General features: G+C 38.4%; 1 protein-coding gene across 12 annotated transcripts in view; it reads left to right on the forward strand.

The window, feature by feature from the left end:
- CDK19 (cyclin dependent kinase 19) overlaps nt 1-24,744 on the forward strand; it is a 134,278-nt gene that overhangs the window by 21,276 nt on the left and 88,258 nt on the right. For 11 of the 12 annotated variants that reach the window (XR_013956524.1, XR_013956525.1, XR_013956526.1 and 8 more), the window contains exon 2: nt 1,843-1,918. Coding sequence is in view for 3 of the 12 variants with exons in the window: in XM_080614711.1 (XP_080470837.1) it covers nt 1,843-1,918 (76 nt within the window). In the remaining 9 variants the exon portion in view is untranslated. Of the gene's footprint in view, nt 1-1,842; nt 1,919-20,103; nt 20,863-24,744 lie in introns of those variants that run through there. The other variant, XM_080614712.1, reaches the window with a different exon arrangement.

A 24,744-nucleotide genomic window follows, 5' to 3' on the forward strand; every position in this document is an offset into this window, starting at 1 on the left:
GGGTTGAGATAAGAACAGTTTAATAACTAAGGTATAACACAAATCACTACTGCTACCACTAATAGTAATAATGATAAAGGAAATAACAAGCAAGAGAATACAACCGCTCACCAACCGGTACCTCACCCCCACCCTGCCATCATCCAGCCCTTCCGGGCCACTCTCTGTTCTACCTCCTGGGCATGACGTGCTGTGGTATGGAATACCTCTTTGGCTAGTTTGAGTCAGGCGTCCTGTCCCTGCTTCCTCCTGGCTTCTCCTCCTCCCTGGCAGAGCATGAGACTCACAAAGTCCTTGGTCAGGGTAAACATTCTGACCCACAACTGAAAACATCAGCTTTATCAGTATTATTCCCAGGTCAAAAGTCAAAACACAGCACTGCACCAGTAGAAAAAATGACTGCTACTGCTAAACCAGGACAGGCTTTCTGTTGCCTTTGAAAGTTTTTGGGTGGTGCCCCCCCCTCCCCCCCCCCGTACAGATTCAGAAGTTATGTGCTTAAAATACTGCAATATGAAACTACTTCATTCTAATTAGCATAGAGGAATAAACCCCAGAACTTGGATTTCATAGTTGGAACAGCTGCTGAGTGACTCTTACTTCTTCAGAGGTGGGTTTACTTTTTACCAAAGTTGCAGTGCACTGAGTTTTCATGTGTAGTCAGAATACTTCTGGAATTTTTCTTGGGGTTTTTTTGCTTCAAAAAACACAGCGCAAAATGGGAGCCAAGCACAATGTTAACTATAGGTATGTTTTGTGGGTTTAGTTGCTACTGGAAATTATTGAGAATAATGATCACCTGTAGTTACTAACACATGTAGACAGCTATAATTTCTGGTTGATCTCATCCTCTCCCCACATTCCTCCATTCAGCCACTTCGCATCCAATGAATTTCAGAGTTTTGGGGGTCTGGAAGAGGGTGGGAAAAGAGGCTGGTGTTGCACAGGATACAGACTTTAAGTTAAAAGCTATAGTGGCTGAAAGGAATTCAATGTAACTTTTCAATGTAGCAAACCAAAATGGCTTGGGACTAGTAGAAGGGGAAACTGAAGTCTACGAGAAATGCCATATGGATGGGGGCTTGTGGTTTGTTTGCTTGTAATTGGTGAGTTTGCAGGAGCGCATCAGCACTGTGGGTATTGGTGCTTAACATCTATTGATGACAGGTGACTCCTGCAAAACTGTACTGTAAGCAGTAAGCTGGTTACATTGCAAGGGCTTCAGGGTACTGCTTAATTTTCTCGTTCTGTTGATCTTCTCTCTAAATCACTTCAAACTGTGATTATTTAATAGGCTAGTACTAATGTTCATATTGAACATTATCGTGCTCTTCAGCTTTGTACTTCAGAGCACACAGTTTCATATACTTTAAAGGGATCTGTCAGTAGCCAGTGCTTATATCGTAAGTGTAGTTCATTTGAAAGAGTAGTATTTCAGAAGTAAAAGTGGATTGACAGTGACTTGCAAAATTAAGTAAGAACCTTGTGGTTCCTGGATATTTCTAGGAGATACTTCCAGGCGTGGGATACTACCGCATGGCTTTTTCATGATAGTAGACAGTATCCTGGAATTTCAGGAAAACTGTTCTTTGTAGGCATATTTGCAGTTATCTGTATGCTTTCAGAAAGAAATGACTATAGGTTAACAAAGTTTCTTTATGTTTGGAATTTTTGAAGTGTGTTAAAAGGAAACTTACTTTTAATAATACGTAATTTATGTGTAAAACCAAATTGGCTTTTTAGCTTTGTGATCCAGACCAAATTGAAATAAATCATTAAACTTGTACTGATAATTGTCATATGTCAGAGCTAATTTTTTTTTTTTTTTTTTTTTTTTTACAGAAAAGATGAAAAGGAGTATGCACTGAAACAAATTGAAGGTACAGGAATATCCATGTCGGCCTGTAGAGAGATTGCAGTAAGTGTACATAAATGAAAGTATTTTACTGACATTATTATTCAACAAGTATTTTATTTTCTCTGCGTTAAGTAATATAAAGGTTATCTAAATGTTTTCTTTAAGTATGCAAGCATGAAAGTTATTCAAACATGACCTTTTCTTAAATTGCTTTCTCCAAATAATAGTGGTTTGTTTTTTGGTTTTGTTTTTTTTTACTGGAAAGATCTAGGTAATACACCTCTTCCTGGTATAATTTTGTTTTATCTGCTTTTATGTGTTGAGAGGAGTATACATGTGAACCTTTTAACTAAGATTTATTTTTAAGAAGTGATGTTTCTAAAATTACTTGTGGGAAAAAGTTCTGAAAGATTACAACTGTCATTACGAGTCTTCTTGCTAATAATGTATTCTGTTTCAGACTAATGGTAGCTTACTCTTCTTAGTACCTGAGAACAGTTTGTTCTCCTCATTCCTTGCTTGTTTTGTTAAGTAAGGAGAAATTTCATAGCAAGATAAAAACCAGTTTTGGTTGTATTTTTATTACATGTGTCTTAGGTGAAAAAATGGATTCAGAAATTCTATGCTTTTGAGCACATATATGGGCATGAATGCCTATAATTCCTTCTAAGTTTATGAAGCAAATAATTTGATCTTTAAATATTTATTTTATAACTGAAAATTGTGCATTACTATCAGTGCTGGAAAGTGAGTACAATTTTGTAATGCAAAATTTCTTGCATTGCAAAAGTGCACTTACTTGATGAAATATTTACCTTGTTTTAATGCTGTCACTATGCTGAGGGCTGTTGAAATGTGTGTTAAGATTGTGCCTTAAGCTTTTTATAATCCAGTAGTGTTGCATTTCAATAGAGCATTCAGGTGTGCAGTGCAGTGTGAGGCATTAGAAACTCATGATGTTTGTAAACAGAATAAAAGACTGTACCGTGGTGTTTAGTGCCCATGGTAATTCTGTGTGAAGAGACTTAGCAGATAAAACTACTATCCTTTTTAAGTGCTTGTCACTTTAAGGTCAAGGTCACTTGTGGATTTGAGAGTTGCCTGCATTGCTGCCAGTCACTTACACAAGAATCTGTGACCTTTTTGCTATTATTTCTGACTTTAGAAGAAATAAGTAATCCTCTTAACATCAGTACTAGATTATATTCTTGTTACTATAAAGTCAGTTTTGACAATGTTGAGGTTTTTGTTTCTTTGTTTCTTTGATTCTTGTCCTTTGTTTTAAATTGTACTACTATGGAGATGATGTGTGGAATAGTCTGAAGGAGACTTTCCTGTTGTCGTAATAGCACTGTAGTATGTGGTATGGAGCTGGTTCTGTCATACCTGGACACAACATTGTGAGGAAGTAGTGTGTGTCAAATTATTCTTTTTCTTTGGATGATACATCACTGCTTCAGTCTTGATTAAAAAAAAAAAAAAAAAAAAAAAAGACAAACCAAAAACCAACGCTTTGGGTGTTATTTGTTTTTTTTTGTTTGTTTGTTTGTTTTTTTTAATTGCTGGAGCTTTGTGCAGAGTTCAGGATAGCCTGGGAAATTTCACAGCTCCTGTGTAAGTTGCTTAAGTCTTCTGAATGGTTCTTCCTGTAATTCTTCCTTGAGTGATTCTTTACTCTTCTTCAGGCTTTATTGTAAAACTCAATAACATGAAATAATGTAGCAAACCACCGTTTGCCTCAATGGAATTTCATGTTGGTCAAATATTAGAAATGTGAAAAAGGTAAAGGTGAATTAGTTGAAAAAGAAATTTGAACTTTGTCATACAGAAGTAAGCAGAATTAGGTGCATTTCCCATAAAGAGAAGCAGACTTATAGTTAGTGCATTAATAATTAATCTTGTATTTAAAGGTTTAGATAGGTAATAAAGAGGGTAATGTTTAGTGATTACATAATTAGCCTGGAAAGAGGCTAGCTTAAAATGCCATGACCAGTTCTTCTGACATTTAAGCCCCCATCCTGCAGCCCTCACTGTCACTCTCCCAACACCAAAAAACAAACCCCAAACTGCACCCGCATTCTATAGAAGCTGAGAAAATGAAAGAAATGAAAGAAGCACTAATATATGTGGTTCTGTGTGTTCAGAATATTTTAATAATTCTGTAACCTGAAGATACTTGACAAATAACATACCGCTGAACTAAAAGGCATTCAGTTTTGCAGTCCAAGATAATTTTGTGTGTAGCATTGCCTTGACTCTCAGAATAAGGTCTTCAGGCTAACTTTTCCTAAGAGAAAAGGCAGAGGACTCCTCTCCTTTGGTGTTACAGATCAAGTTGGTCTCTGTGCTTAGGATTTTGAAAAACTTTCTTTTATCATTACCAATATGACCTTTTCCTGGAAAGAGGCTTATGTCAGTGAAAACATCATATTGGTTCCTTGGGCAAATGATGATTACTTTCAACTGTGGGGTGATACCTGCTGAAAGAACCCATATTTCAGCCATTTCTGTTGTATTGAATATGAAGGAACTGCAGGGGATTCTTATGTATTGAAGAATTGGAGGGGAGGAGAAAATTAGTTTCTTCCTGGTAACTCAAGTTTATTCTGAAGATAACTGAAATTTCAACTATTTCTGTGTTTTTGCTACATGGCAGATTATTGCTTGGCTTAAGCAACAGTGTTTTTGAGGAGTAGTGCTGTAGAAGATGAATGAGAGTTATGAAATACAGAGCGCATTTTTACATGATTGTTTTGTTAACAAATACGACACCTCTTTCAGCTCAAGACTTGTATTAGCTTATTGTGGAATGAGCGATGGTTCCAAATTACTGCTTGACCAACAAGGTGGGATTTCTGATTCTTATTGTAAAGTGAGGAAAAAAAATTTTGTGAATTCTTAAAGCAATTATAGACAAAGTGGCTCTAGGTATTTGGTTCTACAATTTGCACTGTAGATGGTGGAAGAGAAATAAAATACATTTTTAGCCATTAAGACCTTAAGAAAACTCTGTTACTTTCCATTCAGAGGTGGGACATCAGAGCATATTCATTGCAAGGTAGTTTAAAGGTGCATCGGAAGCCTATGCAACAAAAGAGCATGTGATTGTGCTGCTGGGTGTTAGGAGAAGGAACTAGATTTCTTGATGCAGAATGAACATTTCTGTATCCTTTGTGGAATAAGGAAACTGAAGAGTTGAACATAATTGAATGTGAAGGTAGACAAGGATAATAAACTGGATTTAGAAATAATCCAGTGCATGTTTTGTTCCAAGTTTTTTCTTCATTATGTTGAAAAAGTAACTTAAAGTACTTTATGGGGGAAGGTAAGACTTTTATTCAGTTCTGCTGCCTTTGTGTTTTATTCTTTGCTCCTTACCTTATTAGAGTAGGCTTCTTGAAACACTTGAGTGGAGCCAGAACAAACAGACTTGAGGGGTATTATTTGTTAGGGCTGTTTTCTTCTATGGAGTATCTTGGCCATCATCTGTTATGGACCACTAGCTATAACTTCAAAAGTCTGTGAACAGCTAATAGCAATGGAATTTTGTATTTGTTTATCAAAATCACCAGAGTAATAGAGCTTCATCTGAAGTTTCTTCTCCCAAAGGCTTTACTTCCTGTGAGAGGATTTTGCTGGTTACTTCAAGTATTTTGCTTTCTACAGTGAAGAGACTATCAAGTTCTGATTGTGGATTTTTGGAAAAACTGAGTCAGAGAAAGGAAAATATAACCCTTTTCTTAATCAGTGCTGTTCACTGGCTGCTTTTAAAATACCTGGGAATGTAGCCTGTCCCTGAGCATGGAAGAACTTCAGTGCAGTTGTTTCTAATGGTGTAAGAAAAGTGCAGACTCATTGTGTTAATAAAGGGAGAGCAAAAAAAAAAGCAGTAAGATGTTTTTGCTTGAATTTTTTTTTTTTTTTTTTTTTTTTTAATTTAGAGAAAGAAATTTAGTGGCTGATTTGGACAGTGGATTTTAGGTTTATGCTGCTGGACTGCACACTGTTTGCAGCTATCTCCATTGGAACTTATGTTTGTGGCTGAGTCATGTCCAGAACTTGTGATTATCTGTTGCTTTTCACGTAAGGAACTGCAGAAACCAAAGGCTGAATGGTAGTAGAGATTAATCTGTAAATCCTTAGAAGAATTGCAGTCTCTAACAACTTGAGGAGCTACAGTATGATTACTGTTATCGGCTTATTTAGCTGAGATGGTGTAGTTTAGGATATTAAGTGAAGGGAGCATGTCAAAACGCAGGATCACAAACCTGGACTTCAGGAAAGCAGATGTCAAGATATCTGCTTGGAAGAATCCTTTGAGATTCAGCCCTGGAGAAAAGAGGGATCCAAGAGAGCTTGTTGATATTCAAGGATCACCATGTCCAAACCCAAGTTCTACCCCAACAAACAGAAAAGCAAGCAAGGGCAGGAGGAGACCTGCATGGTTGAGCAAAGAGCTCCTTTTTGAACTCTGACATAAAAAGGAATCGTACGTGAGTTGGAATTAGGGATCAGTAATACAAGGGGAATATAGAGTCGCTGTTTGATACTGTAAGAATAGGAGTTAAGAAAGCCAAGGCTGGTCTGGAGTTATCTGTCAAGGGACCTGAAGGGCAGCAAGAAAGGATTTTATAAGTACATAAACAGCAAAACGAAGACTAAAGAAAATGGGAGCCTGCTGCTGAATGGGAACAAATGATACGGAAAAGCTCAAGGTAGTACTCAAGAACTTTTTGCTTCAGCCTTTACCAGTAAGACTAGCCTTCAGGAATCTCATGCTCCTGAGACCAGAGGACAAGCCAAGCAAAGATGTACCTTTGGTGGAGGAGGACCAGGTTAGAGAGCACTCAAACTAGACATACATGAGTCTGTGGCACCTGATGGGTTGCACCTGCAAATACTGAGGAAGCTACTTGGATGTCATTATGAGACCACTCTCAATTATCTTTGGAAGATCGTGGTGACTGGAAAAGGTTCCTGAGGAATGGAAGAGAGCCAATATCATTTCTGTTTCCAAGAAAGAAGATCAGGGGAACTACAGGTTGGTCAGCCATACCTCAGTTGCTGGGAGGATGATGAAGAAAATCCGCCTGGAAACACTTGGAGGACAAGAAAGGTGATTTGGAGTAGTCAGCATGGATTTACAAAGGGGAAATCATCCTTGATGAACCTAATAGTCTTCTATGATGAGAGGAACTGCTTGGTGAATAAGGAGAATGCTTCAGATACTGTTTATTTTAGCAAGGCTTTTGATGTCGTCTCCTGTAACATTCTCACAGACAAGCTAGCAAAGTACAGATTGGATAAGCGGAAAATAAGGTGGATTGAAAACTGGCTGAACAGCTGGGCCCAGAGGATTGTGATCAGTGGTGCCAAGCCCAGTTGGAGACAAGTCACTAGTAATGTACCCCAGAAGCTGATAGTGGGGATGACACAAAGCTGTGAGACATAGCTGATACACCAGATGATTGTGCTGCTGTTCAGAGGGACTTCAATAGGATGTAGAAATGGGCATTAAGCAGAGCTTTGACGGCAGGTCACGGAAGGTGATCCTTCCCCTCTAATTTGGTACTGGTGGGGACATACCTGGAGTGCTGGGTCCAGCCCTGGGCTCGCCAGTATAAGGGAGACATACAGCAACTGGAGTGAGCCCAGTGCAGAGCCATAAAGATGACAAAGGGACTAGAATATCTGGCGTAAGAGGAGAGGCTGAGGGAGCTGGGAGTTGTTTAGCCTGGAAAACAGAAGGCTTGGGAAGTCTTACCAGTGTGTGTAAGTTATGGGAGGGACTGAAAAAAGCAGGAACCAGACTCTTCTCTGTGGTGCCCAGTGATGGAACAGAAGGCAATGGGCATGCATTGAAATGCATGAAATTCCATCTGAATACCGAGACACTCCTGTACTGTGTGGCCAAGCACTGGAACAGGTTAACCAGAGAGGGTGCGAAGTCTCCATCTGAGGAGATGCTCAGAGCTCGTCTGGACAGAGTTGTGGGCAGCTTGCTCTACTTGGCTGTGCTTGAGCACAGAGGTTGGGCTCAGTCTCAGGAGGTCCCTTGAAACTAAAGATTCTGTGATTCTGTAAAACAGTCTTCTAGTATTTCTGTCCATTTACAGAAATAGAGTCATAACTTTCAGGTGTATTTCTAGTAAGCAGATAAATGTTTTATACTAATAAAATAGTATTATATACTGCTTGACAGTGAAATACAAGAAGAAACATTGTTTTGCAAAGTTGCAATAAAAGCTGCAAGTCCCTCTTTTATCCTGAGGCTCCTGACTGGTTGCTGAAGTTGGGTATCTTATGCAAAGTTGTTGGAAAATTTCTGAAGGGTCTGATCTTTATTCCCAAATTCTTTTTTTTTTTTTTTTTTTGGGTCTGTTTGTCACCAAAACACACATTCAATCTAGTACTTATAACAGTTCCCTGATACGAGTAGCCCATATATTGAAAAAATTCAGTGGCAAATGAAAAATAAGTTCTGTTTTCCTCTGAAAACCAGTGGTTTTAGTGTATTCTGGCTATTCTCTTATGGAGACAATTCGGTGGAAGTATATTGAATAAAATAGTAAAATGTCTTGGAAACCAGTGAAGTATTTGTAACAGTCACTTGTACTTCAGTGAGTACAGTCTTTCTCTGAAATTCTTAATCTGGAAGAGGGTAGTTTGTCTTATAATAAGATTATTTTTCCCTCCCTAAAGCACAGCCTGCTTTAGGTTTTGTGTGAACTAGTGGCTTGAGTTAGGTCCTAGGAGGCTTTTCTGTCAACTACTGATCTTTTCCAGCTTTTCTCTCCATTCTCAACACTGAGACCTTCCCCTCTTCCAAGGATAGATTACCAACTCTAGCCGCTTTCTCTGTTAATAGAGATCTTAATTCTAAACTTCATTGGATTTTTCCTATGTCAGGATTTTTTATAGCTCAGTAGCTTTTTTTTTTTTTTTCCTCCCTTTCCTGTGGGGAAAAATAGTTAGACTAGGCTGTTACAGATGGTTTAAATGGGAGAAGTGGAGCCAGAAACCAGCAGCATTTCTCTACTAGCCTTGGTTAGGAGTGCCCTGAATTGCTGCAGTTTTGCCCTGCATGAATGTTGGGTCTGGGATGTGTAACCATTTTAGTTGCCACATCCTGTGCGTGTGTGTGCTGGTTGTTAGCGAAGCTGCTAGAGGTTGCTTCTTCTGGGAGACCTTGAAATGTTGCCAGTGCACTGTGGGACACTAGTGGGAACATTAGTTAGCCTTTGTGTTCATACTTGCATTTATGGGTACAGGCTAAAATAATTCAGACTGTAACATTGAGTTACTGAAAGCTCATTCAAACAATTTAGAGTGCACAAATTACTCTCAGGCCTTTTGCCTATTGGTACAATGTATGTTGCAAAGTGCTAGAAGGTACAAATATTTTGGCATTCTCAGTTTCTGAGGGTAGGCAATGTTTCAGAAACCTTACAGGTTAAATGATGGGGTTTTGTAACTTTTTTTTTGTGTGTGTGTGACTCTCTTTGAGCAAGGCTCAGTCTCACTATATTTATGATCTTATCTGCCTCCCTGCTGTCCATGGCCTTCCTTCACGAGTAGGCAACTTTTCTGGGGCTGTGTATCCCTCCTCTTGACTTTAGGGGTCTGTGGTGTTGTGTTGCTGAGGCTGACCCAGGGGGTTCCAGCTAGACTTACTGTCTGTCTCGAAGCACTTTGTGCCTTTGCTGTGTGCTTCTCAGCAGTGCTGCTGGCAGCCTGGCACAGGGACGCTCAAGGGGACATATTGTGCCTTGCTGGTGGAGCTGGTAAAGCTTATTTGCTTTTACCTCTGTCAGGTGCTGCATGTCATTTACAAGCTGCTCTCACCTGCCTGGTTTGAAACTGCTCAGTCAAATGAACTGAATGTGAAGTTACTTAATTTGAGACTGTGAACTAGGCTGGCCTTATAACTTGTTTGAAGTGCCTTTGCATCTCTTAGGAATGCAGAAAAGATCAGCTGTACAGGAATAATGACAACTTTTCAGTATTAATAAGACTGAAGATTTGTAATGCCATAGGCATTACAGGTACAGTTATATAAAATTTCATTATATGTATGTCCTCTTCTTTGGCTATATTGACCTTTTATTTAATCTTGCTATCACAGCAGCTTGCAGTGTTTCCTGTTATGTAGAAAAATAGATTTCCAACCTTCACCCCTGTCTTTGTTTAAGGTGAAGTTAGGTGAAACAAAGCTTTAAAATGTCTGTGTCCCTGAGTACATTTGCTGTAGGAGATTCCTTTTGAATGTGAGAATTTCTTTTCGCTTGCCAAGATAACATAAATGTGTAGAATATTTGGCAGTATAAAATCTCCCCATAAATTCTCTAGTAGCTAATTAGAAAAGATTGTTAGATTTGTTTGTGGAAACTTTGAAACTCCACTCCCTCATTCAATAGCTGGAGGTAGTGATATAAGTATACATTACAAAAAAAAAAAAAAAAAAGATTTTTATTCAAGAGTTAAGGCATGTGTTGGCTAGAAGTGTCTGTGCATCATGATTTTATAAGTATGAATCAGCTGGAAGGAAGGTTTTGGTTCAGCTACATGACAACTCATGTTTTGCATGCCATAGGAAGAATAAGAGCTCTTTGCGATACATTGCCTAATCTTGTATAATCTGTCTAATTTGAATGCTTTTTGTATGAGAGAGTACTTAAATTTCTGCTTTGGTTATTCTTCAAAAGGATTCTGTGGATTTTTTTTTCGTTTTATTTTACTGTATCTGAAAGAACAATTAACTTCATTAAATAAAGTACACAGGTAGTAAATCTGTGGAATAAAGAGATTTTTGTTTTAACCAGTTAAATCTTCTTTATTCTTACTGGCCCCACAAATGCACTGTGATGCTTATGAAAAGAAGTTTCACAGCTTGAAGTGTTTGTTTTTTGGTTTGTTTTTTTTTTTTTTTTTTGGTCAAGTAATTGTAATAAAAGTAGAACATCATGTGAGGCAGCTGTCAGCTCCATTGTCTAACTGCAGCCACCTTTTCAAGCAATTTAACAACAATAAAGAGCATACAGAGGAGAAAGGAAAAGAGAAATACTGCTTTTAGCACACCATTGCTTTCTAAATACAAAATTCAGTTTTTTCTTTTCTTTCATACAGAGGTTACTTTCTTTTTCTTGAAGTTGTGTCTGCTCAAAGCAGGAGAACAATTTCAACATATCTATGGCAAGTATTTAAAAAAAAAAAAAAGAATAAAAAGAAAGCTTTTACCGGATTGTAACACTGAGCAGAAGAAGCTTCTCTACAAATCTAGTGCTTGACATCAGTTAGATATAGTCTAAATTCCCAGTGCAGCTGGATAAGGAAGATGACATTCAATGCTGTTCAGGCTCAGTTGTTTTCACTTTGAATTTGCTGTTCACTTCAGATCCTGAATGTTCTCAGAACACACAAATGCAAAACCAGCTGATGGTGCCGTCATCAGAAATGAACAAAAAAGCAAAGCCAAACCTCTTCAGGTTAAGCTCTAGGCAGCAACACATTGAAAGCAAATAGGTACTTTATAAATTAGATAAAGAACAACAGAGCTGTGGATGATGCAGGAAAGACATTTTAAGAATCCTTATTTGCCAAACTTAAATACTCCCTGCAAAATTGCATGTGTGTACACACACATGAACATATATGTTTTAATGCTTCAGTTAGAATGTTTTGTAAATTTTGGGTTCTCTTCTGAATTTGTGTCATAAACCTTTTTTTGCCTCTTCTGTTTCTCATTGTCTCTTTCTCATTATTTTTTTTTCGTTATGTTCCTTCATTTGTACTTACCTTGTAGTTCAGTAAAATTAGTTTATACATGTTTTCAGTTTATTCTGTGGGGAGTTTTAAAATTGTGTGAATGGTATATTGACTTCACATAACTCTAGAATGTGCCTTTATCTAATTTAACATTACATGTGACTGATTTTGATGCCTCAGACTGAGAGCTGGTGGTGTGGGTTTTCAGATGGTGAATTCTTTTTCAGCTGGGACCTCTGTCTTCAGATACTTTACTACATTGCCTGCTTCATTCAGAAACAGGCTCACATTTTCTTGTTCAGGCTTTCATAACTAATGTAGCAGAAGCTCTTTCTGTTGCCCTCCATATTCCTTGCATGTGTGAATTCAAGGTGAACTTTGACTTTCCTGACACTATAGTTGCTATAGCCAAAGCTGCCTTTGGTGGTCACATCTCCAAACAGTTCTTCATAGTTTGAGAACAGCTGTGTGCTGCCATTGTTGGCCCATCCAGTATGTATTCTCCAGAAGTTGCCCCTGATATCCTCCAAAAATTCGCTGAGTTGCTTATGCCTTGCTGTGTTGTCCTTCCAGTGGATGTCAGGGAGGTTAAGGTCTCTCATAAGAACCTAGGGTTTGTGGTTCAGAGACTTAGAGTTGCAGAAAGACTTCACCCCATTCCTTATCCTTAGGAGGTGGTTTTGTAATGTATTCCCAACACGATGTCATACTTACTGGTGTCTCTCTTAATCCTGATCCACAAGCTGACTGCACCCATTGAGTCTTTGAGGCAGAAATAGAATGTTATTAGTAATACCTAAACTATATACAGAACAGGGATGGCTGGATTGAAAACAGAACATTAGTGGAAAAATCTTTAGGGCTTGACCAAATGTTAATAAAAAAAGTTACTTTTTTCAATACATCGTTTGGCATTGGTTTCTGTCCTGTGTGTGGCTAAGTGGAAAGTGGTTTTAGTCTACAGTCATATTTTACTCTGCAGGTTTTTGTATTTAAGTTGTAGTCAGCTTTGTTATTAAATCAAAATGTCATGTTACCTTCTACTGAAACTTTATTATATCTTCATTGAGTTTTGTTATAAGTTTCAGTGTGCTGTTCATTTTCTTGTGAACCTCTGTCAATTTCTGTGGTAAGCTGAAAAATATCTCTGAGAAATACAGCTTCCACTGAGTTTTTTTCTTGTCTTTATGATGACTTTATATATTATTGTATGGGGATTTTGAGACTCAGGGAGGGCCTCCTGTTCTCATTAGTTCCCATTCCCATAATTAACAGTACAATGGTGACTAAATGGATAGCCTGGATGTCTTTAAGCCTGTGATGCATTTTCCACAGGCTTACAGTGTGAACTTTTTAATATGTAGAGTTTGCTTAGTTTGCATTTTGATAAGAAAGGTGTGAGCATCATGGTTTTGTTCTTTGCTCCACTTGGCCATCAGGCTGGCAAAATCCTCCTTTCCTGTAGAAAGAGCTTCATGGTCATCCTTCCTATCTCATTAACAGTGTCAGGGTGCTTCCTGCCTGTTGCCTGTGTGCAGTGCATGTACTAAATTGTGGGTATATGTATATGCTCAGTATACTTGACTTTGATTGTTTCGTATGCTGCCACCCAAGGATACTGATGTTAGGGTGGTCTTGACAGGCCATACAGTTGGAAAAAGTAATATTTTTTTTTTCTTTTAATACGGGAACAGCATATTGAAAGAAGCTATCAGGAGAATAATATTGATTATAAGCAGTTATGAAATATGACATCTGCTGCCAGTTCTTGAAGACATTTGAGGAAGCCTCTGCCTTTTCTTTCACTGCTAATGAATTTATCCCACCCATGGCCCCTGCAGAGTTTGTTTCTCAACTTTCATTGTCTTTCCATATTTTCACTTATTGCTCCAGTTTCTTTTTTACCTCAGTTGCCTTCTGTACTATTTTCCTTGCTTTCTTCTTCCTTTATCTCCAGATGCTTTTAATATTTACAAGCACTACAGTTGCTCACTAGCTCTGTCTTGGATCCATTTTGGTTTGACTTCTTTAAGCTTCTGCTCTGAAAGTTTCTTATTACTGTGTTTAATGTTCTATTTCTGACCAAACTCCAAGGTTTGTTCAGTATCCCTATCTACCTTATGTCTGCACTTCAGACCTATAACTGTTCTTTCTTTTTTGACTTATTTTTGTTATGTTAGTGATTTTGTTCTTGCCTAGGTTTTATCTAATCTGTTTTAGTTTTCTGAGGATGAGTGATCCTTGCAGCTTTACATTCTAAGTATTTTATGCTTGAGGCCTAAAAATATTTTACAGCTACTAAATTGTCTTTTGTACCGTTCCACATCAGAAATTTACTGAACTTGCTCAAAGATTTGTTGTCTAAGAAATTCTACTGTGATTTTAAGTATTAATCTTTTTCAGCTATCTCCATTGTTCAGATTTTCAGTTTGAGGCCAGATAGATTATTTCAGTTTTCCTTCTTCTGGGCATCTCAAATCCAGACCATTTTCAAGCTTGTAGTTTCTTTCTTCAGTACTTGTAGAGCACTCATGGGCTTTTTTTTTCAGCACAGATGGGCCTCAGAAATGGATCTATATTCCTATCCCACTGGAATTATTTTAAATGTTGTCTTTCTCCTATGAAACCCTGCTGATAAGGTGCTTCTGTGGAAGCCTTCCTTTAAAGCCATTTCTGTCTTACCAAATTAAGTTGCTTTGAATTCCCTCTAAAAATGCAGAATCTGCAAAACAAACAAAACCCCACACTTATCTTCTGTGACCAAACTTAATATACTCCTGGTTACTCTAGTTAATGCTCAAAATGCCATCTACTTGCTTATCACATGTTCATGTAATTATTTCTGTGTTGTTCTGCATACTAGTGGAAATATAACTTGTCAGAGCATTCTCATAAAAGACCAGTCATGTTTGCATTTGTAAAGTCCTTAAGTGTTTAGTTCTCTTGTGTGGTCTGTGGTGAACTGCTTGCTTGTATTTTCATTTAATAGCCTTTCTCCTTTACTTGCTTGGCATTTTCTGGTGCTATTGAGTTGTACTGATTGACACACCCAGGACATGATTGCTATTGCATGTGCAAAACCCAATATGTAAAAGCTTTAGAGGTTTTCTTACAGAAGTTTCTCCCACAGCTACAGCATATGCATTTGAGGATAGACAGTGCTGCTCCTCATCTCCCAGCCAAGGAGAAGGTGAAGGAGGAGGGAAAGTTAGTTCAGGGTACTGTCAGAAGGAAGATGAAGTGAGATGAAATTAGGGTGATAGTTGAGTGGTGGTGATTGTTTTGCAGCTTGCTCTGCCCCAGTGAGCTCTTTTCCTTTCTGAGTGATTAATATTTATGTTTCATGCACCATGTGAGCTTCCTTGTTCGTTGGTCCTCCATCACATGCACATAGGAAAAAAAAATCTATCCCTTTAACTAAAGCATGCAGAGGAATTTGTCAGCTGGTGCACTTCATTGTTGTTCATATTTCATCAGTATTCATAAATTTGTGGTGAGTTTCCTGAGGCAACGAAAGGCATCTTCTGAAGGTTAATTAGCTGCTGCTGTCCTTAGTTTGGCTGGAGGGCACTAGTGAGTGCCAATATAAGTCCCAGTCGCACTTAAATATCTACAATAATCCAGCAGCATGGCATTGAAGGTGGCTGTTTCTACAGCACATTCAAGGGGACTGAGCTGATATTTCTAGATTTCATAAGACTTGCTAAGCTGCAGCATTTTTAGCTTGACAACTTGGCAGTCATGGTGGTAGAAACTGGCTAGATGCAAAGCCTCAGTGATTGTTGCTTGGCCAAGGGACAATAACACAGCTGTTATGTTTAATGCATGTGAAAGTGGGCCTGAGTTTGTGTGATCTGATAAATGTGGGTTTAATGTTAAAAAGTCACAGCATTTGGTTGCATTAATGGCGATAAGGGAGCAATGGGGAGAACGAATATGAAGTGTGACTTAGGTTGATATTGCCCTTTTATAGTGTATGATGCTCAGAAGGATTCTGTTGTCTAGGTAACAGGGTCTGTACTACATTTCTTAAGAAAGATGGAACAGATGTTCTTGCAAGAAGCAACCAATTATCACCACTGAGAATATTGGCAGTATTTAAACTAATTGCTCTGTTGTTGCGTACAGTCCAATTCATATGCTATGAATAGTAAAGAAAATTTAAAGGAAGGAATCTTCCTTGCATGGCTTTTCTTGAATGAGGTTTCTAAAATTTATATGCAATTATAAAATAGCACTCATCAGTGTGTCTTTTCACACTTCCATTTATCATTGTATTTTCTTCAATATTATTCAGTCTTTTTGTTTGGTATTTGTAACATTTCATTCATGATCATTGAGTCCCATTGCTCCGTCAAATCTGTGTCATATCGCATTAAATTATTGTGCTTGGTTAAAATGTTTAAAATTCTGAAGGTAACGGGATAAAACGGTACAGTGGAATAAGAGACTGAAGGGGTTTTCTAGGTCATGTAAATATGTTGAGATTTGACTTTTTTTTTTGATTTTTTTTTTTTTTTTTTGTGTCAAAATCTAGGCACAGCTACTCAGATAGGGACTATGCCATAAAAAAGCTGGGGCAAAAGGGAAGCTATATAGGCATGTATATACATGAAACCTCTGTGTGCTGCTTAGGAGGGGACATAGCGTGTATGTGGTAGGATGAGCAGGTGGTGACAGTGGCAAAAAAGAGAGGAGAGCTGAAGGGGACTGTGGAACAAGCTCTTTCACTGCAGCATTCATCAGCAGTGTGCCTTGTTTTTATGAAAGGTTGTGCTGCAGCAACTTAATGTATTAATTGAAGTATTTATCTTGCTTATGGATATAGCTTTGTCTTCCTGGGAGATTACTTTGTCTTTACAGCGTAGTATATGCTGTTATCCTTTGTAAGAGATCTGAGGGGAGATGTATATGTAAATATGTTTTTATGCCTTTGGGTTTTAAATAAGAAAGGAGAGCGTTGGGACCAGATTCTTGGGGCACTGTTTGTGGGTCCCCAGCAAAGCTAAGCCATACCATTATGTGTTTTAACAAAACATCTGGCCCCTTGCCTGAACTTTTCCATGCTTCTTGCCAAATATAAAAGGTCTATTCTATGTTTTTTTTAGGTAGGGCATTGCAGAAACATGTTTTCTTTCTTGGCAATAATAGGATAAAGGAAGAATCCTTGACCTACTCTGTTTTTATCAGCTCTGATAAAGGACGTGCTGTTTTGATTTTTATCCAGCTGTGGAAAATGTCATGAGTGGAAACAAAGTGCATGTTGCACTTCTTAGTTTACTTGGCTGAGTTATCCTATTGTATAGTAGTGACATGTTGATTGGGACAAAATGTCTTTAATAGATTCAGTTATTTCAATAACCATTGTAAAACATTTGCTGTCTGAGTAGGGGAAAAATATTATTTGTAGGGTTTTAAAATCCTTTTTACCAGACTACTTGCATGCAACTTCTAATCTTTGGCTTGTCATCCTTTCTTTGACTCTGGCTCCTGGCTGTCTTTCTGTGAACTCTGCTGTGTTCATCTTCTGTAATTTAATGCAGATGATGCATCTGGTCGCTTAGCTGTATGTATGAGCTCGTGTTTGCCTCTGCAGTCAGGGGCAATACTACTTAAATGTTCATATTCACTAGCAGAGCTGCTCTTTTGTTGTCCTTTTCAAATGCTATTGTCTCTAATTCCTGTTCTAAACCTTTCCTTTGTCACATATTCTTCTTTGTATAGTATCCTACATATTCCATTGCTTAGACTTCTTTATGGTGTCTGGTGTGTAAGTATTTCTGACTTCTCATATCCTCTTGTTCCTGCTTGCTTTTCTTCTGTTGATACACTTTTTGATTTGCCTCATGTTTTCCTGTTTTATCACAGAGTCTGTCAGCAGCAATATTTACTACTTTTGCAGCTTCTTTTTTATGTTAGAATGTTTATAATGGAATCTTACAATCAGCTTCTGCTGATTGTTCCACTGCTTTCATGAGTTTTCTCCATTTTTACAGTTCAGTTGTATCACATATTGCCAGTCCCAGGTTCTTGTCACCACCCTTGACATACTCTTTGAGCTTTCTTCTTTTTCTGCCTTCCCTTTTCATGTGAATCTGACTGATTTTATTCCTGAAGGTCATGCTGAAAGGATAAAAGAATTTGACAGGTACTGTATATTTTGCCATTTTCTATCCTTGGAAATAGAAGCTTCTTCTTTACGGCCATTCTTTTCTCTGCAGTGGTTCCATTACTTATGTCTCATTTTCTTCTTTTCAACCTGCTCACAACACAGACATTAGCCTAAATAACTTCAATTTCATCGGAACTAATGCTTAAAAAAGGAGAAGGAGAAGAGCACTTTTGCCAGAGGGTTGGCAGGCTCTGGACTTCGTGCCAATATTAGGATGGGTGTTTGCTGTGTTAAGACACTTTTCTGTGTGTTTCTCCTCTTTGACATTTTCAATATTTGCCCTTTGCTTTCTCCTTCAATAGTCCTTTTGCCTCAGTCTTGTTTCTGATATGTAGTTCATTCCTTTTTGTACTCTTTGTCTCATTTCCCGCTCCTTACTTCACCAACACCTTTATTCCCTTCTTCAGCTTTGCTAGTGTGCCTTGCCCTCTGCCCCCTGCCCTTTCCCTTCTGTTTCCACAGCCAGTTGCATTCCTCACCACTGATACACTATTGTAGTTCATGTATCCTTTTCACCTGATCTAGTCTTTTCATTTTTCCTAGTGTCTTTCTCCAAGGTCTCATGCATCTCCTCACTGCCGATTCCAGCTCTGCAGATCCTCCCAGTCCAGAACAGACAGTAAGCTGCAGCCTGTGTCCCTCTCCTTCTCCTGGTTTCCTTCTCTCTGGGGCAGTTCTTCTGACCAACTCTTCCTTCACCTTCTTTTTACCTCTTCTCTTTCTGAAGTGAGTTTCATGTCCCTTAGCCCAAAGTCAGCCTTCTCCTCAGGGATTGAACTAAGCAGGAGAAAAATGAGTAAAACTTTTTCCTTTGTTTTAGTGCCAGAGCTGTCTCTCTGCATCATTTAATAGTTCTAAAGGTCTCGTAAGTTCATTTCTACAGAGTGTGCACAAATAACTTTCCCCCCCCCCAAGGGAAAGTGAAAAATCAAATGACAGTTCAACAGTACAAAATTGCTTAGCCTGGTTTTGTTTCATTGCTAACCTGTGCAGAAATGCAAAATATCTCATAATACTGAACAGCTTGTGTGGTAAAATTGTGTTTGCTTCTATCAGCATTGAATTGTAATGTAGTGGAAACGGGAGAGAAACAACTCTAGCTATTTACAGACAGTGATGGCTTCTTGAGCAGTCATTACTGTGGTGCAGAATGAGGGTAGGGGGAGAGTCTTTGAGTCTTCATCACTATTCTTCTCAAAGCAGCTATGAGTTTAGGAGCTGTTAAAAAGTTAGATTCAAAGTAGAATGACTTTAAAGTGAATTACTAAAGACCTGGTAGCAAACCAGACTCTGTCAACCTCATAAGTCCCTGCTGCATTCACATGTTGAATGTGCCATCCTGATCCCTTTCCACCTCAGAAAGGGTACAGTAGCACTAGCAAAGGTAAAGAGAAGGGGAATCAAGAAAGTTGGTGATACAAAACTACTTCCGTATGAGCAATGAGAAAATAGAATGGGAATCTGTGGTTTGGAAGGGGATGATGCTGAAGGAAGATACGGGAGGTCTAAAATCACGGACTTACATGGGAAAGTTAATTAAGGAAATGTTTTTCAGTGTTTATTGGAACCGAAGAACTAGGGCAACTAAAGAAAGATAGGCAGTCTCTTGCCAGTATAACTTGATTTTGAAACACAGCTTCCCATCTTGTAGAGATGGGGGTTAGGACTTAGTTTGGGAGGAGGAATGTGACTGGGGGCTAGTTGAGCAAATGACAAAATCAGTGAATGGTCTTGGTTCTCTTATCTGGTGGCTTGGTCTAGAAGCTGACTGCTCATACTGCGAAAGGCTTGTACTGTTTGTGAGCTGCTCAATGTGTTCTTTTCCTTAGTGTTTGCCACAGCTACATCAGGAGCAGGAAAATAAGCAGGCTTGAAATGAATCTTGAGTCTGAATCAAGTACAGCAGCTACTTTTTTGAGTAGGAACATACATGTATTGCATATTTTGTCCTCAGTGTTGTTCTTGTAGATGGATGAGTGGCTTATGGGAACAGTCGGATGTTTGTTAGTGCCCAGACTGGAAAATCTCAGCTCAATTAGCTTGGCAAAGTTAGGAGCAACAAACATGCAGGATGCTTGTTGTATTCTCGTGGATTCTTAGCAGCGGGCGATGGCATAATTGTGTGAGAAATGTTCCTAAATTCTGAGAGATGTATTTCTCTTTCTCTAGGCAGTCTGCATTTTTATTCCAGAAAGTGCTCCAACCACACCGCTCAAGTCTTGGAGAGCAGATGTGGGGCATGAAGACCTCAGGCCCACTGTAGGAGATGACCAGGTTCAAGATCATCTTAGGAACCATAGGACCTGATGAAGTCCATCAGTGGGTTCTGAAGAAGCTGGCAAATGAAGTTGCTAAGCCACTGTCCATCTTATTTGAAAAATCATGGCAGTCAGGTGAATTTCCCAGTAACTGGAGAAAGGGAAATATAACCCCCATTTTCAAGAAGAGTAAAATGGATGACCCGGGGAATTACAGACCAGTCAGTCTCACCTCTGTGCCTGGCAAAACCTTGGAGCAGATTCTCCTGGAAGGCATGCTAAGGCACATGAAAAACAAGGAGGTGGTTGGTGACAGCCAGCATGGCTTCACTAAGGGGAAATCCTGCCTGACCAATTTGGTGGCCTTCTATGACGGGGCTATGGAACTGATGGACAGGGAGAAAAGCAGTTGACGTCATCTCCCTGGACTTGTGCAAAGCGTTTGACACTGTCCCCGCATGACATCCTTGTCTCTACACTGGAAAGACATAAATTTGATGAACAGACCACTCGGTGAATAAAGATCTGGCTGGATGGCTGTGCACAGAGTTGTAGTCAAGAGCTGCAACCAAGGGGGTGTGGGTCGATGAAAAAATGAACATGAACTGGCAGTGTGTGCTCGCAGCCCAGAAAGCCAACGTATCCTGGGCTGCATCAAAAGGAGCGTGACCAGCAGGTCGGAGGAGGTGATCCTGCCCCTCTACTCTGCTCTCGTGAGACCTCACTTGGAGTATTGTGTACAGTTCTGGTGTCCTCAACATAAGGAGGACATGGAACTATTGGAACAAGTCCAGAGGAGGGCCACGAGGGTAAGGGTCTGGAGCACCTCCCCTGTGAACACAGGCTAAGAAAGTTGGGGCTGTTCAGCCTGGAGAAGAGAAGCTGCATGGAGACCTCATAGCAGCCTTCCAGTATCTGAAGGGGGCCTACAATAATGCTGGAAAAGGACTCTTCATTAGGGACTGTAGTGATAGGACAAGGAGTAATGGGTTCAAATTTAAACAGAGAAGTTTAGGTTAGATGCAAGGAAGAAGCTCTTTACTGTGAGGGTGGTGAGGCACTGGAACAGGTTGCCCGAGGAAGCGGTAAATGCTTCATCCCTGGCAGTGTTCAAGAGCCTTGGGTGACATGGTCTAGTGCGAGGTGTCCCTGCCCATGGCAGGGGTTTTGGAACTAGATGATCTTAAGGTCCTTTCCAACCCTAACCATTCTATGATTCTAAAGAAGATGCACATAAATGAACACTGTAATTTTGCCTGGGATTTTAAAAATGTTATTTGATACTGCTAATTGCATGCTTACTGAGATGCGCCAGATCTGGAAGAGTTCAGGTTACGGGTCTTCAGAGTGACTTCCTGTTACTCATTTCTGCATAATACCTGGGACAGTATCTGCCCTCAGTTCTTGGGAAGAGTCTAACGTGACTTTTCATGGTACATTGTTTTCAGGGCCATATGGCTTTTGCTGCCTTGGGCAAAAAGTCAGTGCAGTACTTACTTGCTTTTGGTAAAAGTTACTTTAGAGAAAGACTATATTCAGTGTAAGACTAAATGCAGAACATCATCTACCCAACCTCTCATGGTGGCAAATATTAACCAGTTACTAGGTTCTACAAGTTACTAGTTTCTTCATCTTATTACCTACTGTTTTTTTCAAAACCTCTTACAAAACCGATGTTGTTCTAAGTCTTTATGGGTTGTCATAAAAATATAAACAAGATACAATAAATATGCTCTTATCTCTTTGCTCACCAGATTTTGTGAATTACACGAAGCTGCCTTTTGAGCCTTCCCAAACTGTATTGCTCCTTATTGGGGAAAATACTGGTTTTGCTGCATTCATTGCTCATTGAAGAATTTTTCTTAAATAATAGAAGAATGAGGAAATAGCAGGCTTTAGATTGCAAACTGACTTTTTTATCCAGTTGCAGTCTGATCCTGAGAGTATGAGAGGAATCTTGTGGTAGGCGTTTAATGACTTGGGAGGCTGCCAATGAACATCTTGTTTTAGCTTGCTTCACACATTAGATTTATCTAATGTGTAGCTAAAAAGATTGCACAAAATTTGGGTAAAAAGTGAAAACCTATGAGCAAAGACAGAACAAATTTAATGGTAAATTGTGTTAATAAACACTAAGAATGTCCAAGCCTTGTGCTTCCAGAGTGGAATGTTAAATCTGTTGTAAATAACTGTCAACAGAATTAGTTCTATAATTCTTGGGTAAAAGCTCTGAAAGAGTAATATTCTTAAGTGAATCTTTTCCTGAAACAGTATACAAGAAACCTGATTGTAAAGCTGTGTGCAGAACTTGCTATTTTAAACAGACCAAAGTTAATGAAAGGAAGTGAGGAACAAAAATATGCTCACACTTTCTCCTCTAGTCTGTTCACGTGTTTCTCACTTGGAGTGTGACATTAGACTAAATTTATATTTACAGCTATAGGCTTGTCTATTAGCTTGTTTAACTAGAGGTAAGACATTTAAGCAGGTCAGTTGAATTACAATCAAACTTTAATGGATGCTGTCGTTCAGAACCAAAGCTGCCTTTGATTCCCATAAGGAGTAGAGGTTTAATGTGCCTAACATGTTTTGAATTCACACCTTGGATTTGATTTTTATTTTCCATTTAAGGAAGACCTGAACTATAAATCATACATCTAAACGCCTGCCTCCCAGTTTGGAGTAAGCAGGATGAGTACATGTGAAAAATAATCATTAGTTTTTCTTCTTTTTTTGTCTCTCTAACTGTACAAAGGTAATTTTTAATTTTAATCCTGAAATGCTAAAAACCATACAATTTATGTCATAATAGTGCTGTCACTGAAAACTTAGCGTGATCTTCAAGATTATATTATTTCTCCCTAAAAAAATCTACTATTTCTGTAATTTGGCATCATTGGAGCAGGACCTGACAGAACTGTATCCTCACTGGAGGTTGCTATTGTATTGCTGGGTCCAGATCAGGGCATAGGCACCTGAGTTAATCTCTTTTTAGTTTATCCGAGTAAGGACTTCATGCTCTCTTTATGCTGACTGCAGAATAGCTCATACCTGATCTAACATACAAACAGTGGATACAAAGTTAAGACATCATTGATTTTATTGTTTTTTCTTTTTTTTCCCCCTCCCCAAGCAGTTTTTAATCACAGGAGAGTGTTGGATTAATACTTTATGTTATGAAGAGAGTGCCTTTTTAATATGCCACTGATGTACTGATGTACTCTGAGCTTATATGGAAGCAAACCCAGGAACTTTTCATATCATATGATTGTGAACTTCAGGATCAAAAGCGGAGGAATATTTCTCTGAGTCCAGTAGATGTGTTTATCAAGTTGGAAGTCTGGTTGTTACTAATAGTAGGATACAAAAAATTGTTGGATAGAAGTTTTTTGAGATGCAGATTTTGTTTTCATGGTAACTGTCAAATAACTTGTATTGTAATTTGTGTTGCGTAGTTTGTAATGTATAAACTGTGGAAAATGGAAGAATATAAAAAAATGAAAAATTGATTTAATGATAATAACATAAATCAAAAGGTCAGTTAAGTGCAGGAAATAATAAGTAAACTTCAGGAATAAAGAAGAAAAATAGATTGTAAAAATATTTTCTGTAGGAATTCGTTTCAGCATAGTGTTGCAATCACTTCCCAATCTTTTGCATAGGTTAGAACTTTATTACCTGTTGAGAGATGCATCACTGTGGTACCATAATTGAGGTTCAATAATAATTCAGATGTATTTTATGGGAGAGATGAAAATAAATTATATATTTAATCTGTGCAGTGGATTTCAATTTATATTGTATGATCTTAATGTTGGAATTCCTTATATATTTTTTATAAAAACATAACAATTTTATGTTTTGGAAGTAATTTTATAACAGCTCTTTCTTTCTATTTAAAAGTCTATGCCATGGTATACCATATTAGTAACTAAGAAATGGAAAGAATCATTATACTGTATTTCTGCCTATATTTTTCAAGAAAAGTGCTGAAGTCACTTGATTTTCTTTTGCTGGGACCCTCAAGAATTAAAAATGTAGTTACCCTGGTTTCTATTCCTTTATTTTAGTTAAAATGTAGTATTTATGAAAAGTCTTTTGCCAAGCTTTTGTTTGAGACTAATAATGTTATTTAGCAATGTCAGATCATTTTCAGCTCCTGAAATGAAAATATTTATAGAAAAAATACTTTCTTAATCCTTGTCATAAGAGAAGGGTGGGGCAGGTTTTTGTCCTCTTTCCTGTCCTGACATTTGACAATTTACTGGCTAAATTCTGTTTACTGTATTTTTACTTGTTTATTTTTTAAAACTGCGTCTTTCTGTGGAAGTTTGGAGCCCTCAGTTTCGGGGCTGTGTGCTTTAGAGAGATGTAAGCATGAAGAAAGGAGAAGGTTGTAGGATGAGTTAGAGGGATGTTTCAATATGAAGGACTGCTTGGGATAAAGCTGATGAAAATTGGGTGCTTGTGTAGGAGAATTAGGGAGAAGAAGAGAGTCTGGTTGGACTCATACTCTTAAATACTTTAGTTTGTTAATTTTAATTTGGAATGTGCCTTGTAAACTGGGGCAGCACGCCTAGCAGTTCATGTAAGAATGGTAGCTGTTAATTTTTGGCATTTAAGTCTGCATCCCCTACTTGATTTCATGTGCCAAACACTGCCAGAAGACAGAGCTTGACCAGACTGGTGTA

This window comes from Psittacula echo, assembly GCF_963264785.1.
Source record: "Psittacula echo genome assembly, chromosome: 4".
NCBI lineage: Eukaryota > Metazoa > Chordata > Aves > Psittaciformes > Psittacidae > Psittacula > Psittacula echo.